The sequence below is a fragment of the Podarcis tiliguerta genome (assembly GCF_965153285.1).
Source record: "Podarcis tiliguerta genome assembly, chromosome: 1".
In the NCBI taxonomy this organism is placed as follows: Eukaryota; Metazoa; Chordata; class Lepidosauria; order Squamata; family Lacertidae; genus Podarcis; species Podarcis tiliguerta.
In genome coordinates this window covers 101,935,371-101,953,694 of record NC_139534.1, presented here as the reverse complement: position 1 = coordinate 101,953,694, position 18,324 = coordinate 101,935,371, and the positions used below count along the sequence as shown (strand labels likewise).

The 18,324-nt window shown below is 43.8% G+C and overlaps 2 protein-coding genes across 22 annotated transcripts in view; one reads left to right on the top strand and one right to left on the bottom strand.

Annotated features, from left to right (window-relative positions):
* The window catches only part of RALGAPA1 (Ral GTPase activating protein catalytic subunit alpha 1), a 123,143-nt gene extending 115,682 nt beyond the window's left edge, over positions 1-7,461 (top strand). For 10 of the 21 annotated variants that reach the window (XM_083451545.1, XM_083451535.1, XM_083451536.1 and 7 more), the window contains one exon: positions 6,314-7,461. Coding sequence is in view for 14 of the 21 variants with exons in the window: in XM_083451535.1 (XP_083307661.1) it covers positions 6,314-6,462 (149 nt within the window). In the remaining 7 variants the exon portion in view is untranslated. Of the gene's footprint in view, positions 1-3,939; positions 4,055-6,313 lie in introns of all 21 variants that reach the window. The other 11 variants (XR_014514051.1, XM_083451550.1, XM_083451549.1 and 8 more) reach the window with 2 other exon arrangements.
* A 607-nt stretch (positions 7,462-8,068) lies between these two features.
* INSM2 (INSM transcriptional repressor 2) lies at positions 8,069-11,057 on the bottom strand. The gene has a single exon (XM_083453069.1). It carries the CDS (start codon positions 10,969-10,971, stop codon positions 9,619-9,621), a length of 1,353 nt encoding a protein of 450 aa, XP_083309195.1. The 5' UTR covers positions 10,972-11,057; the 3' UTR covers positions 8,069-9,618.
* Positions 11,058-18,324: the final 7,267 nt, after the last annotated feature.

The following is an 18,324-nucleotide window of genomic DNA, read 5'->3' as shown; positions in this document are numbered from 1 at the left end:
CCCAAAGTTTCTCTCATCATATTAGAAATACAAATGTCGATTGGGGTGGGAAACCTGTGCAGAACAGATGTATTACAGCCTGATATGACCGTGTAACTATTTCAGATATGGTAAATGAAAGGTGTAAATTACTGAAATAAATTACTAAAACAAAGGAAGGCAAAGATTTAAGAACTATGCTGGTCAAATATTGAGATATTGGCAGTGGGAAGACACTAGTAAATGTGGTGACTCAGAAATCATAAGAGGTTGAAATTGGTTTAATGATAGATTCATGGTTAAACATCTTGGGCAGATTATTAATCAGCTGCTGGGACAGATTTTATCATATAAAATAGTTTTTTTAAAAAAAAGATGGATAGCCAGCACTATTCCCCTCAGGAAATAAAAGGTTAAAAAATGCAACCCTAAAAGATTTAACAACGCAGTCCTGTTCAAAGATAAATCTCACTGTGAATTCAATAGGGTTTACTCTTAGGTAAGTGTGTATGGGATTGCAGCTTAATTAAATCTGTCGGTTGTAATAAACAGAGAAGACATTATTCCTTCTAAATTATTTTTGGAGTATGCTAAGTGATGAGTTCCCATTCTGGCAAAATTACTTGCATGCATAGATAATTTGGTAAGATTCCCCAGAAAATGAGGTGCAAATATAATTGTAAACGTATTTTCAAAGAGCAACAAAAATAACCTCAGGAATTATCACTTCATAATAATTCTAAGTATTTCTTCTAAATTGTATATGCAGATAATTATTGAACAAACTGAAAGATTGAGCTGCAACCAATGAAATTATAGGAGGGAGTGCAGGTTGACTTTATCAAGGGAAACATCACTTTCCCTTCGTTAGTAAATATGCACAAAATCCAAGGAGGCATTTGTGTGCCATTTTTTTAAGATGGAGCTGCAGCTTTCAGTACAATTAATTGTAATTAACTGTGGTTATAAACTGTGGACTACCAGCCTGCACACATGGCTGACAATTTACAAAGGTTAGAGTAGGAAATGCTGATGAGTTCCTGTCACCAGGGAGGATGAGACAATTACTGGCACTATATTTATTTAACTTTTATGTTAACATATGGATAAGAATAAGGATTCTGAACCCCAGTCATCAGTCTGTTGGTGAACCCAGTTGGGTGGGTGGGGTATAAGTAGTACATCATCATCATTAAAATGTTGACTTCTGTATGTGATGATATGGTCTTCTTATCTATCACATAAATTGAATTCAAGCAATTTGGAACTGTTTGTAAAATAGTATTTAAAAGTGAATTATAAAACTGTATTTTGTGACCTGTCCTCCTCAACCCAACTAGTTTCTTATACAACACTGAACAAGTTACCTATTTCATGTATTTGAGAGTTTGGGTTTTTCACCTAGCTGAAACCAAACTAAAAGCTGTTAGGCATCCAACACAATACTAAATGTTTTCTGATATACGGTGACAGTTAATTGTATCAATTCGCAAGTAGAACAGACTTCCACTTGCACAGTAGGACTTGCGTACCCCCCAAAATCTGCTCTGGATGGTTGGGAGGTGTGAGGGGCTGCAGTAGAAGAAGGAAGAGGAAGTCCCATTACTATCACTCATAATAAGTGTGATTGTTCAAGCATGTCCGAAGCAAGAGGCAACTAAGTAAGGAATTGGCAACCACTTAGTATTACATGGTGATTAAAAAAGTGTTATCAGAGCAGAGGTCCATATAGCTCAGCCTGTTCTCATGTAACTGGTCATTCAGAGGTTCATAAATAGGGCAGATTCCCCCAGTCCATGGCATCGGAGATGTACAGAATATATTTCTGGTTATCGTGGTTCAAGGCCACTGAGAGAGACATATTCTGTGTATTTCTCTGATCCTCTTTAAAAGCCATTTATGCAGTGCTTTTTTAGGGGGTGCTCAAGGGTACACAATACTGGCACCTCCTTTTGTTGTTGTTAAAAAGTGTGGTGCTTACTGTAACAACTTCATGAGTACAGTCACCTATTTTTCTATTTATGCAATATCCCCCAGCAATACTTAATCTATGCAATCTGAGAGACATTTTGTTCTGAAACCTGCTCACATTCAAGTTTTGATCTTAAATTTTATTTGTGTGTATGGTGTGGGGACAGGTGTTTTCTGCCACAAGAAATGATGAACTAATGGCATGCATCTGCAGCCAGTTACAGGAACTCCAGTGGGAAATTGAACGTACGCATGTCAAATACAAAACTTAATCATCGTGTTGGAAAAAGTTACACAAGAAGTTCCTCTTAGTGATGCTTATTTTCAGTATCATTTGCTAAACAACCCCCCCCCTCCACAGTACTTGTTATAATCTTTATCATGACCACTTAGCTGTCATACTTTCCTCTTATCTAAACAGCTCTGCTTGTGTAAATGCATGCATAAACTGAGCAGAGTGGTTTCTGCCTCCCTGTGGCTGGATCCAGAGCCACTCCAGTAACTTGAATGACATAATGACAGCGGCATCATAATGACATGGGTGCCCATGTAATCCTGGCCCCTCTGCCCTATTTATTTCATCATTCAGATGTTTTAAGACCACCGTTCAATCCAGGCATGGTTGAGCTGCAACCACATCACTTTACAAATTGCACCAACGTCTATCTTTATTAAGTAAGAGACCCTATCCTCCTTTGTATTTCAGTTCCTTTTATATCTTTCCTAGCTCTGGTCTGTATTGTTTATAACATTCTAAATGTTGATATACTGAAACCTCACATACTTTCTTTTCTTTTCTATTCTTACCCCTTTTGTAATTAGAGCTAAGGAGTGTTCAGATAGTGGATTTTATCACCTCCTTGTAAGATGGGTGGAACGCAAATATAATAGTTCTCCCCCACTTGTTTAAAACTGAAGGCTAGAAGGTGATCTAAAATATATATATTTGTCAACTTCTGTGTTAATCACTACTGCACTTTTAGGCTCTAGTTCTGCATTTTCATCAGTTGAAGGTTTGTTTTGTATTTATGTTCATTAGTACTGACGTTAGTATCACCTGCTTTGGGATTAAAGTGAACATTTATTACATGAAAGAAACCAAAAATGCCTTACACGTGAAACAAAAAATACGAAGGAAAAACCCAGTATTAATCTACTCACCCATTGCTATCAAACAAAACTCAGATACAGTAAGGCTGCAATCCTGTGCACACTTATATTGGAGTAAATCCCATTGAACACTGTAGGAATTTCTTCCCGGTACACTTACCTAGAATTGTGCTGCATGTACATGTCAGACTTACCTGGCTCCTATTTTCACTAAAGCATTATCATTAATTTCCAGTTACTTGCCAAGTTAAATTATTCTGTGTCCAGAAACCATACTAAGTATTTCTTTAGCATTTATATTTCTTTTGCAAGTTGGTGAATTTGCTCAGTGGAGTTTGCTCAGTGGAAAATGCTTTAGCACTACGGGAAGAATTTTAGGAAGAACTTCATTTCTTTTTCATGGGAAACCGGCTAGCTAGGGGAAGCCAACTGTTGCCATGTAATATTTTATCGCAGATAATTTTGGTAGAAATGTGTAAATGATTCACAAACAGGAAAGAAATGTTTGTGCCATTATGGTTGTGTTATTTATAGCAATGACCCTGCTGAATCAGAACTATTTTTATCGAACTATTTTTTTCTTTTCTTTTTTTTTCTTTTCCTTTTTCTTCTTCTTTTGTAACCTGTAGCCGGTGAGTATTCTTCCTGATCGTTGAGGTTCGTTTTTTGCATACTAATGCATCCCTCTTTAACCTTTAGCATGCACCGTTAGCGACATAACAAATTCTAACTTTCTCCTTTCTGTACTCATCTGTAAATGCCCTCCAACCTCTGCTGTCCGTGTCTCACGTCTCACACCTGTTATCTTTTTATCTCTTTTCCCCCTTTTCCTCACTTCTATCCACCTCTTCCTTCATCACTTCTTCATTCTCAACAAAGAAAGAAATGGTGTGATATTTCTTCTCCTTCCCAAACCACCACTAGAAAGCATTGGCCACTTCAAGGTAAAGGGCAAAGGCTTGAAACGGAAGGTCTTTCACGCTAGCTGTGAATGGTATGCTATGCAGAGCATCAGCAATTATTTTTTACGCTCTACCTCATCATTTGAAATGCTTTGATTCCTTGTAAAACTAGAACAAGATAGAATTTAGTGTTAAAAAAACAGCCTTTCCCTGTAGGGAAGAGGACTTTTCTGCTTAGTTTTGTGGGGTTTTTTGGAAGGTGCAATAAATTTTCGACTCTTACGATTAGCAGAATGTTTGGAGCTGCTATACCTGGATCATAAAAAGAAACACACACATTTGGAGAGCAAAAGCAGAGGTTTTGTCAGTTTCAGAACGTGTTTGGCCAAAGCAGACGCAATAGCATTTGAGTTATTAGATCAGGCTTATGGCAGTGTTCTTTAAAAGCAGTGTTAGACTTCTGACCCGGCCATGATGGTTTGCAGTAACCTCTTTAGGAAATCTAGCTGAATGAAAGCAAGAAATGTGTCCTGAGATTTATATGCCTTCAGCAGGAACTCGGACGTGAATGTTGGTTGTTCTAACTTTGGAGATAGTGAAAACATTTTCTTAAAAGTGCTTTTCTGTATCAAAGCATTTTTCATAAAGCGGTAGTAATACTAAAATACTCAGGTCATTTTTAAAGTGGTAATTTTATCCAAATGCTTCAGAAGCATTCAAAATGTTATAGGATCCAAACGGGTCACACATGGAACAACCCAGGGATTTTTCAGAGGGGGACCTTCCCACTGCAGCCCTTCATGACTCTGAAAATATGCCTCTTGAAGGTTAGAAAGCACCTCAAAGGAAGATTTGACGCAATAGGTTGTGAGGTGGCTGCAAGGGGATGGTTGGCCATTTCCTTGTGAATGTGACTTTCCACTTGCGCATGGGGTTCTTTGAATTCTGACCTATGCGTAAATTTTAATAAACTGTTCTTGAGCAAAAAATACTGTTCCTGATGAAGATGTCGTGGATCTGCCCTTAGAGGAAATTATTTAATTTTAAATATTATAATAAATTACTCATTTACTAACTCAATTACAAGGGAATCCTGTTGAAATTGTTGTAAACTTTGGCCCGGTAGGACTTCTGTACTGCCATTGGCTATGAATCTGATGTTGTGTGTGTATAAAGTCCCTTAAAAGCAATTGGCTTCTGGTGGAATCCAGTTGGTGCTGTTGTGATCATAGAAGCACTTTACTTCCAGCAGATGCCTATGTTAATAGAAGAGGGTATGCTATTTTTCCTGATTCCCCCTCCCTGCTGCATCCCTCAGCACTCCCTGAAAACCAGCTCCAGAGAGTGGGGGGGGGGGCTGCAGAGCAGAGTGAGCTGATGCAAATGGAATCAGCCAAAATTGCTTCCGTTAGTGGACATCCGCTAGAACAAAAGCTCTTCTCTAAGGGCAAGGGCACAAACTATATGTCCAAATACATGCATAGTACTAAAATAAGGTTGGACTTTTTTTGTTTACATTTACAATAGGGAACCAATGGAATGTATGTAGCTCCTAAAATATAGCTAAAGGAGTCTGAACTTAGGGCTGGAATTGACGATGTATATTTGATAGGCAACAAGTATCTGATCACAGATCTCTCTCTCTCTCTCTCTCTCTCTCTCTCACACACACACACACACACACAGAGAGAGAGAGAGAGAGAGAGAGAGAGAGAGAGAGAGAGATCTTTACAAATGCATACAAGAATTCATCTTCCACAGCTTCATTAATTAGGTAGATTTAAGAAAGAATTGTCTTTCCTTTCTGGCAGCTGAAGGCTGAACACGGAGCATGCTTAGGGGAAAAACACTGACCTGTTTTGCATCTCTCATAGAAGTCTGGACACTGCAATAAATCTTATCAACCTAACTCCTTTGCTGCTGTTCCTGCAACTTATTTTGGGGGGCCTATATGTGGGAAGGGTTTGTTTCAGATTCATCTTGTTCCTTTTACAAAGATACCGAACCATGTAGTGCATCCAGCTAGCATGATCTATTCACGCTTCTGCCCTGTTGAATCCTGTAGGAATTCATGTGACGAGGGTGTTAAGTAGAAAATGGGTGCCAACCTCAGTCCTGTATAGTATCTCCCCAGCCTCTTGCTGTGTTCTGACCTTCCTTCAGAGCTTAGTTAGATTTGCCATCAGCCTTCCACTCATATAGAGTGGAATGGGTTTGTTAATGATTGTAGCAGATGAGCTAGTATGGTTTCTTCTGTGTCTAACGAAGGGGCAGGTATTTGTTGGGGACTTGCTCTTTCCTAAGCACCAACAGATTGTTCTCATATATGGGGGTCTTCTTGTTTCCCATAGGCTCCTACCCAGAGACTCAGGCGTCCGAAGCTCCAACAGCAGCGCAGATGGACGGGCCCGATCTAGCCTTCCCCATTTCTCCCCGGACTAGCAAGAGCCGCATGTCCATGAAACTACGGCGCTCCTCTGGCTCAGCCAACAAGACCTAAGAATGGGTGAAGCCTGCAGCCCCTTTTCCTGAGATGTTTGTCTCCCCTCTGTATGGAAGACTTGTCCCACATTTGTCCACTTGTTTGTTTATTTTAGAGAACCATATTGGAATTTTATTTCAAACTGAAAAGATCTTGGCTTTCGTTAGAATATTTTTATCTAATTCCTTGCTTCCATGACTTGTCAGTGTAGGGTCATTTCTGCACCCGTTTTACATTGTGAGACCCTGTTTTATCCTCTGGGTCTGTTGCTAGCCACACCTGGGGCTGGAGACTGCAGGCATGTTTCTCTGTTTTTTTTGTACAACCCTCTAAATAAAAAAGTACCATTTGCAAATGAATGTACTATTCAAATGAAGATGCACCTCTGGAGTCCTCTGCAAAGGTCACTAGGAGACACAGAATTATGTACAGAGAATATATGTGATAAGAATTCAAGCCCTTCAAGTAAACAGAGGCCCATCACCATCTCTCTTACTGTCATTCGCTGGTGGACAGGCACCACAGCAAGATCCCAGTGCTGAAATGCTAACAGCTTTCTACTCTCCTGCTAGTATTTGCTTTCCAGATGCGAGTTATGGCCACTGTCAGCCTTTCTCTTCCGAAAACTGTCCCTTGGTCTATCTGTAAGATATGCATACTTTCAAGCACTTTGCCATGTCAGTCATTTGCTCTGAGCTATGTACCATTACTGGGGAGAAAAAGGGACTGTGCCCTTGTAGCGGCAGATGTATGCACAAACACATTCCACTCCAAATTCCCACTACCCCCAGACGTATTTTCATACCGAAAAAATACAACTATGTTGTTCGCCATATTCTGCTCTAACAAAATGTAGCATGGCACCGGTACTAACTGCATGTGTAAATATCTGTCCTTCACCTGGGCAACTATAGAAATATATATTGATGTATTTGTTCACCGTGTAGTATATACAAATTTGTAATGGTTGAAAAAAGACATGCTATTTAATAATACAATAAAATTATTCTTACCACCTGTGTATGCTCTGTATTCCACTGCAAATATTGGAAAGATTGCTTAAATCAATCACAGTATTATTAGCTTCATGAGGAGAGTGGAGAGCAGGCATGGAATGGCTCATGGTTGTAAGATTGCAAAGCTTTTACAGCAATCTTCTTAATTGACAGTCCCTTTTCGGGGCAATCCTGCACATAAATATTAAGTTCTGTGATACTTCCAAGTAAGTATATAGGATTGCCACCTTAGTCCCACTTCGTAGTTCCAAGATAATGCTTGCCTAAATCCTTCCTTTCTGGCTCAATAAATTTTGCTTAAGCGGATTGTATTGATAATGCTGTATAAAGTGAAGAATTCAATGTTGAATTAATATTGCTGAAAACATCCATGCAAAAATAATAATAATGAATGCCTGTTTGGGTTCCAAAGTAGAACAAGTTCAAATAGCTACATTATAATAGCAGCTTAAAATTGAAGCAGTTGACAATTCCTTGACAGTAAAATGTCTCTTTGGAAACTCCCTTAAAGAAAGGCTTTAAATATTTTTTTTCATTAAGGTAAAATCATTATCTAACTTAGTTCCTAAAAGTTAAGTATATAGAAATACTTAAATTCTACATACTTTTCAAGTTTCAAAATAATTTCACTAATGTTACCCTAGTTAAAATGAAGTTGCCTTTCCGTATCTCATCTTCCATCGATCAATACTTCTGCACAACAGTTAAATCCAGCTATAAGTATCAATTTACAAAGGACTATGCAAATTTAATCAATAAAAATTGCCCCCTATCTACAGACAGGTTTGCAAAAGTGGACTTCCAGCAAATGTATCGGTGAAGAAGTTGGAGAGGAAGTTGACCACCAGAATTTCTAAAATGGTTACTAGATTTGAAGGCTGGGGTCCAAAAAGATGTCTGCTGAAGTAATCCAGTACACTATTAGGCTTGTACATTTAACAACTGATCCTTATGCGTTAGTGCAAGCTGTTTTTGAAGCTCTTTGGTTTGCCATGTAGGATGGGGGTGGCTGTTAAAAAGAAAGACTAATGCTTTGTTTGACTAATTGAACAATTTTCATGAATCTTGAAATTCTGGCTGAACATTTTGGACTTCAAAGTAGCTTCCTGCTTTCTCTTTTTGTATGCGCTCCCTTTTGCATATCATATTTTTTTTAACTTAAAAGAATGGAACAAGATGCTCAGAAAATAGGCAGAATAAACTACCAAAAAAATCATCAATCCAGAATTTAATAGCCAGCAATGAGCAAGAGCAGACAAAGGGAACTTTGCACATTGTATGTATGTATATATTTATATATGTACTTATATGTATATATAATAGGACTGCACGCTGACTTTCTACAAATATCAGACGGTGTTGTAATACAAGATACAACGAATAAAACACTTCACAGCAAATTAAACTCTTTAAACCCTCAGAGGCTGGAGAGGCAGATTCCACTAATTAAGTATGAGGGCTAACTAGTTCTCCTGGAGAATTAATAATATTTTTTTGTTAAATACAATGTCGGAATGTACTTTGATCCTAGGGACAGGAGTGACCGGAATGAAATCGTTCAGGCCCCCATTTTCCCTAGACAGCTTTTACTCGCAGGCAGGCACACAGATGGCTCTAGGTTTGGCTATAGTATTTCGAGTACACAGAAAAATGTCTCTCCACCCCACACCCACACTTAAAGCAATGTCACATTTTTCAGTCCTGTAGTGGAAGGGGTGATTCCCACTCCGCCTCAAATAGACGGTTGGCTCGCTTTCCCTTTAGCTTTGTTGAAGTGACAAGTTTTAAGTACTGTAAGTGGAAACTGGATTCACAGAATATACAGTGCACTCTACCCTTTCATAAGGCAGTAAGGCTAATTTGTGTTCATACATTAAAAACGTTTGGCATGACGTACTTCTAAAGTCTGGTGATTTCCTTGGGCTATGCACTGCGATTTTCCATAGGAATTACAGTTCGGATAGGATTCGTTCGGGTGTCCACCATCAGGGATTGAGGATCAAGGCTTAGGGGGCGAAAGAACTCTATCGTATAAATCGGTTCCCGCTAACTGGAGAATCGGTCAGTCTGAGCATCTGGGAATTTCATAGTTCAAGTCTGGTAAAGAAGCGGTTCGAGTCGGTGACACATACCCCCACACTTGCGCACCACCCCCCATCTAGCAGCCCGGCCTGACAGGCATCTGCAACAGGAGCACCTGCCTGTTCTCCGACGGGTGGCACTTGTTGATGTGCCGAGTGAGGCCGGGCGAGCTGAAGAAAGTCGAGGGGCAATGTTTGCAGGAGAAGATCTGCTGCTCGCCGTGCGCCACGCTGCCCTCGGGCTGCCCCAGGGGCAGCAGCAGCTCCTCCCGCACGGCGTGCCACAGTCGGTGCTTGTCCCGGATGTCCGCCGATGGGAAGTGCGCCCCGCACAAGTGGCACGGGAACGTGATCTGCTGCGCAGGCGGCGGGCTCCCGCCGTAGCCCAGCGCCCCGGGGGCCTGGTGGGTGCCCAGGTGCTTCCGCAGGTACGCCTGGCGCCGAAAGGTCTTGTGGCAATAGGGGCACAGGAAGAGCTCGCCGCCAGGCGCGCCCAGGCTGGAGCCGTCGGCGGCGCCCGCTTCGCCGCCCGGGCAGAGCTGCTGCTGCTGGGCGGCTCGGGACGGCGGCGGCTGCGGCGGGTCCCGGCAGCAGGAGCTGTCCGCGGCGCCGTGGTGCTGATCTGGTCCGGCCTGGCCGCGGCTGTTCTCTTTGTCCTGGGCGGGGCCGGGCGCCGAGGGCGGGCGCGGCTTGTGCCAGCGGCGGTGCGAGGCCAGGTTGGCCGGGCAGCTGAAGATCTTGTGGCACTCGGGGCAGCGGTACTCGACGCGCACGATCCGCGAGCAGCGGTGCTGCGCCAGCGCCAGAGGGTCGGCGTAGGGCTCCTTGCACAGCTGGCACACGAACTCGCCCAGCAGCGGCGGGCCTGCCCCGCGGGGCCCCTCCGACGCCCCCTCCGACGCCGCCTTGATCCGCAAGCCCAGCACGGGCGACGTGGTCACCTCGTCTGCGAAGCTCAGCTTGCGCACGGCCTTGAACTTCTTGGTCGGAGGCGCTTTGGCGCGGGGCGCCCGCTTGAGCGCCGGGTAAAGCGGCGGCGGCGGCGCCGACGTGGCCGGCAGAGAGAGCGGCAGCGGCAGCGGCAGCGGCGGCAGCGGCGTGCGAGGAAGCAGTGGCAGCTTCTCCGCCGCGGCCAAGGCGGGCCCCGCAGGGAAGGACTCCGCCGAGGCGGGGGAGCGCGCGCAGCGCTGAGACTCTCCGGCGGCTGAGGCGGCGGCGGTGCTGTCCGAGGTGCCTGCGCCCCACACGGCCGCCAGCGAGGCGTTGGGCTGAGGCAGCAGCTGTTGCTGCGGAGGCGGCTCGGGCGAAGGCGCCGGGACGCGGGGCGTCTCCTCCGCGGGGCAGGGCGCGGGGGGCAGTCCCGGAGGAGGGCGCACCCGGTAAGAGCCCCCCGGTCTCCTGCTCCGCTTGACGAGGAACCCCCGCGGCATCTTCCGCGACGCCCCACGGCAGCGCTCCCTTTCCACCGGCGGCTCCGCGTGCCCGACGGGAGTTTATACCTCAGGCACCTCTGGGGAGCCCGCGCGTCATCCTCTCTCCGGCCCAGGGCTGCCAATGAGGAGTTGGGAAGGCGAGGGGAGAGGAGAGGGAGGGGAGGGGGGTGAGGGAGAGGACTGGAAAAGGCGGGAGAATCGGAGCTAGGGGAGGAGGGAGGCCACCTTCCCAGCCTGCGCCAGGAGGTGGGGGTGGGGCCCTTTACCTCAGAGAGTTTCCCGCCCAGTGGCCCCCACAGGTGCCTGGCCGCGCCGAACTGCCCCCTCGGCCCGGCGCCCTTCCTTTTTGCCTCACCTTCCCGGGCGAGCAGAGTCTCCTTCTTCGGAACTTGCCTCAGATGGCAAACGCGCGGGGAAAAGTCTCCTCAGCAAGCGCTAGTTCAGGGGATCGCAGCTCCCCGCACGTGGAAGGGCTGAGTGGGGGAGCTGGGAGGCGCCTGGAGCAGGGGTGCCAACTTGAATAATATATTGGGGGGGCGCATAATCGATCACATGAAGAAGCACACCCACCCACTACTTGACTGGCAATGCCCCTCAACTTCGGGGAGGCGGCACCCTCAAATATTTGACTGGGGCCAGAGGGAGTTGGCTCCTATGGGTAGGAGGTGCGGGTGGGGGACTCCAATAGACAACAAGAAAACCCTTTCGCAATCAAAATTAGTGATAACAACGATCCTTCTCTTGATTCGCTTTATTGAAAAGAAGCCCCTGGAAGTATCTTGCCGGTTCCTCGACCGACCGCTGCCGTTGTTTGGGTATCCCGTTTCCCCAGCCGTGTAATTCCGCTGAGGAAAAGGCAAACTAACTATAAGGAAGCCGCTTTTCCAGCTCTGAAGCAGCCGCGACTCTGCTACGAGGTGCTTTGCCAAGGAGCTCAGGGTTTCTTCCTAGGACAACTTAATCCGAGGCTTCTAACTGGAGCAGCCGGGGAGCTGTCCAGCAGCAGCCGCAGGTTTCTTTTTCGGGATCTGGAGCCAAGGGAAGAAACGCGGGCGACATCTCTCTTCAGCGGCTACCCTCCCCCCCCCCCCCCATTTATTTCCATGCAGCTGCAGTCATGCTTCTGGCAACCCTGTTTGCTGCTGGAGAAACAGAAGGCTGCCGATCTATTCTTTTCTTTTGAGGAGGGTGGGTGTGTGGAAGGACTGCTTCCAACATGGCCTTGAGTTGTCATCCCCTCCCGAAACCCAGCAGGACTTAGCTCGGTCTCAGAATCTGTTTTCAGTTCCAGGTTTCAGCCTTGACATATGCAGGACCTCGGGGAATGTAGAAAGTCTCTTTCCTTCTCCACGAAGTGACCACTAGCACCACTAACTGTTTGGTATTCTAGAAATGCAAATTGCTATGCAAGTAACTTCAGCTGCAGAATGTCATTTTAAGAATTTTGTTTGCTCTGATTCTCTCACAGCTTGACTACTGCATCTTGAACCTTCTCTTGTCAGAACTTCGCTTTCAACTTTATCCAAAACTTTGCTGTGAAAATTATTCACCTCCCTCAGTTGTCAGATAATAGGGTGACCTTCCTCAAATATTTATTCCATCCTCTTTCACGTCCAGTGAGTGGAATAAAGTCTTCATTCCTACATTGGAAGGTCCTCAGGTGTACATATGCAAGAGCTACAACATAATTTATCCCAAGTCATCAGTGACAAGATAATCACATTGCCTCCTTTTATCAGCCAGGCACATGAAAAGGGAAAAGTTGCAGATTGAGATGTGCATCAGTAATAAGGAAGGGGGGGGATCAAACCCAAGGCCTAGCTAGCCTGCCTTTTGTTCCCACAGTGGCCAGCTACATGTCTATAAGTTCAGAGCAAGACTTGAGCACTATAGTAACAGCACTATAGTGGAACATCTATAGTGGATTTTTTTCAATAAATGTCAGGAGCCAGAGTCAGGTGTAGATCAGTGATTTAAAAAATGCTGGTGTCAGTGTTAACTATTTATTCAAACAAACCAAAACAGCACATGCCTAGTGATTCCTGCAACTCTTCCCAGTATGAGGCAGTTGCGAGGAGTGAAGGTCTCTGCCTTCCCCCAGCTGCCTAAGCTTTTCCCTAAGCAATCAGAGACTGCATCTATGTGCAACCAATCTCTCCTCTGCTCTTTTCATTTCTCTGTGTGTTCTGGGAGACCAGGAGGGGAGCTCACCACAGCAGGAGGGGGAGACTTCCTGGATGCTTCAGCAGCAAGCCTCATCTCTGTCTCTTGGCCCTCCTCTCCAGTCTGTGAATCAGGACTGCTCTCTGCCTCAGTTTCTTCCTGCTCACTAAACCCTGTTGCCTCTTCAGCTTCTGACACCTCCTCCTCCCAGTCTTCTCTCTCTGACCACTCATCGTTGTCTCGCCATCAGTCCCCTGGCTCTGAGCCTTCTTTTCCTGGGGGTTCCTTTGGGGGTTCCATAGCTGTTGCCTCCCACCACTCCTGCATCCAGCCAGTTCATAACAATAAAGGTAATAAATAATATTTAACATTTGTACAGCACTACCAAGTATTGAAGTATTCACGTGCATTCTCGTTTTGTACTCCTTACAACAACCCTGTAAGGTAAGTCAATATTATCATCAATATGGCAGATGGGAGAAATGAGACTGAAAGAGAGTGGCTTGCCTAAGACTACCTAATGAGATCATTAAAGAGGTAAGATTGGAATCAGGGAATTCCTAATTTGTAGCTCAGTCACCAGTATGAAACACCACCTCTCTCTGTACACAAAATACAAAAAAGTCAACTGACCAGTCATGGGAATCGGTGGGATAAAAGCAGGAACACTGCTCATGTGGAGCTACTGATGCTTCTCAAAAGACCTTAATGTTGTGAAAGAGGAATCCAGCCCGAAAGAGGCTTCCATGCTTGAAGAACAACAGCAGCATATTTTGACTAGGAATCAACACATGTTGTTTTCCTGTGCAACTTGTTCCAATTTCCTTCATCCCCAACCAGTTATTCTTCCCCATCCTTAATAAAGCACCTTTTTGGTTTTTTTGCAAAAAGTGTTGTGGGGTTAATAAATAGGGAAAGGTAGGCACTCTGGAACACTCATTCTCTGAAAACAACAATCAAAGCTTTTTTTAAATTCTTCTTACACCATCAGATACCACTAGAAGTAAGAGTGTTGACCTGGTGGGAAAGATTTGTGTGAAAGGCTGCACACATTTGGCTCTGCTTTTCACATGTGTGCCCCTGCGCTGTGTTCGATTTTACCAAACTGAATCACCGCCTCTCGCGGGGTTGAGTGCACATGTGAAGGGACATTGCAGAGCTCCTGGTTTAGAGCAGGCACTACTGTAATTCCCCAGAGAGTTGTGTCAGGGCTAGTAAAAGCCTGGGAGAAGCTTGCTTGCATTTCAGAACAGCTGGGATCAGAATCCTAACTCCCGTGAGAGATCTACTGCAGACTCATGAGACACCAGAGGGAGAGAGGTTCTCAGGGAGGAAAATGAGTGATTTACACCACACAGCTTTGCTTAAAGCAGCGCTCCAGTTAAGCAAGAGATTATGGAGCACAGAGCATTTTCACAGAGACTGTTATATGCGAGTGATATATAACCCTTTCTGAATGTACTTGTATCTTGGGGTACAGCAAAGAGGATGAGGACTATTTGTCACTGAAATAACAACAAAATACTTCCCCCATAAATATTCAAGGAAAGAGCTAACATCACTTGGCAAGTATATGTACTAAGTGCATTTGCTGGAAATCTATATGGTGGCATGTTTTTTTTCCTCCTCCCAGAAATCTATAATGTCTCCATCAATAGGCCAACTCAATCATCAACTCTTGAGAAGTATGGAATATTTTTCTCTTTGAAATGCCCCAGATGCCTTGAAAGTATTTCACACTTGTTGCAGTTCAAGCTGTTTGTCATTTAAAGGCATTTTTATGAGCTCCAGGAATAAGTCATCTTTAGGAGGGGTGACTCAGAAGTCTTAACAGAAGACTCTAGTAGAGTCAGGGGATTTACTGTATATCAAAGCTCTTTTCAAGGTGTAATGTGTAATGTGCATTTTAATTAGGGGCCTACAAGATGGTGTAGCTTCAAAAGAACCTATTTCCAGATCAGTGCAGTGTTTCCTTTGGACTCTCTTAGGGTTAAGCTTGAAGTGATCACCCACTTCTTGCCTAGCCTTGTGCTCCTGGTAAGGAAATAGTTAGCCCCCAACACACAATCAGCCTTGGCAAGAGTAGGCATCCCCAAGGGCACCTATAACTGGCACAGTAGAGCTGACTGTTTAGCAGGAGATTCCAACTAAACATCAGGAAGGACTTTCTGGCAGCAAAAGCTGTTTGACAGTGGAACAGTCTCCCTCGGGAGGTTGTGGGCTCTCCTTCCTTGGAGGCTTTTAAGCAGAGGTTGGATGGCCATCTGTCAGGGATGCTTTAGTTAAGATTCCTACAATGCAGGAGCTCAGACTATAATTCTACCAACTCTACAATTCTATGGTTCTTAAGGGGTGTTCTATCTTTTGTTTTACGGTAATATGAGTATAATTGGGAGCATTCTGGTAGTTAATGCTATGACTTTGAAATTGTTATGCCCAGGGCTTCTTTTCAGCCAGAACTCAACAGAACTCAGTTCTGACATCTCTCAGGTGGGCACTATTGCCATTATAAGAGAACAAGGGAGGCGTTCATGGTGAGTTCTGCTAGCTCTTTTTCTAGAAAAATAGCACTGGTTATGCCTGTTTGTTTACCTAGTTACTACATTTTTATTCCACCTTGCTTCCAAAATGCTCAAGCTGGCGTACTCACTTCTCCCATGCCTCCTTTTATCCTCACAACAAGCTTTGTGTGGCAGGTTGGACTGAGAGACAGTGACTTACTTAAGGTCACCCAGTGAGTTTCATGGCTTTGTGGGGATTTGAACCCTGGCCTCCTAAGGCCTAGTGTCCAACACTTTAGCTACCTCAGCTGGTGAAAACCATGAAGGAAAATTTCCAAAAACTTTTATCTCCAAGATACTCCCACTGAGGGGCTTACAGAGTGGTCTTTTCTCCCCTGAAGCAAAATAAACTGCACATGCACATTCACACTCTGTGCAATCAATATGTACTTTATTCTGTTCTTTATTATCAGGTTTCTCCTCCCCCCCATAATCTGAATTGACTCATTAGCAGTTATTCTCTGCATTCTGGGAACATGCCCCAGCTGATTCTTTTTGATTTTGATTTTATTTTTTAAAAGAAGCATTTCAGGACTAGCAGCTTTGTTTTCCCAGCGCTACAATTATGTCTCTTTTGCTTGTCACCGGATGGAAGCTCTGGAGGACAGGGTAGTTTAAAAAGCATCAAAACTAGTTAGTGCTGATTTTCTCCACAACACTTATTTAAATCTGGAGAGAGAGCACACAGCATAATACCTGCTCTCCATTACCTCTCTTCTATTTCACCTGTGACTACGTCCTTATTGACCTACAAATCACTAAATTAGGTACTAGAAAATCATCTTCCTCCAGCTCTAGGAAAGTAGGAACTAGCAGCCACCAAGTAATACTTCCCATTGTTGTTTCTATTAACTTTATACCTACTGCATCAAATCAAATTAATCTCCAGCTTTGCCATTATAAGGACTGCCATGTTTTTTCTCATTTCTGCTCTCTGGCTTACAAGGGCCCTATGTGTTCCAATTAGTGCTAGAGACAAATTTAAGCAACTGCTATCACGTGCATTTTCGGAGGGAGTTTGCCATTCTTTTTTCTTTTCTCCCAATGTGAACCAATGTTCTGCACTGGACACAATTTAACTTCAATCTGATAGGTTCACAAATTGCCCTCTGAATCAACACCTGAACAGTGTCATAGGGCTTCCATTATGTCCTTTTCCTGCAGCAACTGTTTCTCTTCCACTCTGTTTTTTTTTTTTGGGGGGGGGGGTTGCTTTAACATTCGCCCTAAAAAGAGTTATGTGAAACTTGAAAGCTACCTCACCACTTTATAAACTTTTTGTTGGTCCTAATAAAGGTATTGTGATTTATTTGTACTGTTTCTATCTCTGAAGGGCAAACAGAGTTGTACGTCAAGGAAAATACTGGGAATGAAGAATAAAAGAGAGAGAAGAAAATAGAATAGGAAGCGAACAGAATGATATAACATATTATAGCTTTTTGACAAAAACTCAGTATGGAGACTGGAAGCTGCTTGAAGGAGGAAAGAAAACAACACATTTTTGATATTTCAGAAAATACCTGGGATATAGATGATGAATTGCAGGATGCACTACTAATGAAAATCTAGCATGAAGAGGCTTGAATACACAAAAGAAAGAATAACTTCAGTGGTGCCTTTGTACATCAGCTAGGACTGCTGCACTCCTGTTGCCTTGTGAATTGCCTGGGTATTCCTCTTAAAACGAAATGTGCATTATTTCAATAAATAAATAAACCACTTGCCGGGGGGCAAACCTTATTAAACTGAATGGGACTTGAATTCTAAATATGCAGAGGATGGCACTGCAATTCATCTGACATGGGCTTTATACAGGCATGCAGTCATTTCACCATATGCACAGAATGAACTGCAGGTCAGCAATCATATCTACAGGTTAGCTATCTACAGTAGAGCATAAACTAAATTATCAGGAAGTAAAGATAATGGAAATAAAAATATATATATTCTGAGTGCCAGAGCACAAATACAATGCATAAGCCCAACAATCACCAAATATATCAGTTTTGGAAGGATTCAACAGTTTTCATTTTCCTACAGATAGCTGATGAACATGGAGTTTATGTTGCAGAATTGGTTTTAATAAGCATCTCTTGGCATAACCAAAGTGGATTGAAACGGTATGTGGATTTTAGTATATGGTGAAATGAAGAGTTCTTGAGGCCAGAATTTAAAGTGAGGATATTCTAGACCGGTAATTTCCAAGGTGTGGTATGTGTGCCCCCACAAAAGGCTTTCAAAGGGTACATGGCAGAATTTTTTTTTAAAAAAAAAACTTTATCAAAGGGTTGTTGTTTTTTACCTGCAAAAACAATTCAAAGATAAAATAGGGAAGGGGCATGTGATTATACTGAGTTTGGGGAAAACATTCACTTGGTAGAGAACAATGCAGTGACTCGTATGCAGATAAAATTTAGACCAATAGTTCTCAACACTGGTCCTCTAGTACTGAGGCTGTGGAATTGCAAGATGATATGGGTGGTTGATGCAATGGCCTCCAAGCACCATTTCAATCACTGCAAAACTCAATTAGCTCTTAGTTGCTCTGGGAAGCTGCTGATCCTAAAGCAAATTGCACAAAGACTAGACAACAAGTAGTGCAAGTCTCACTCTGAAACTGCTGGGC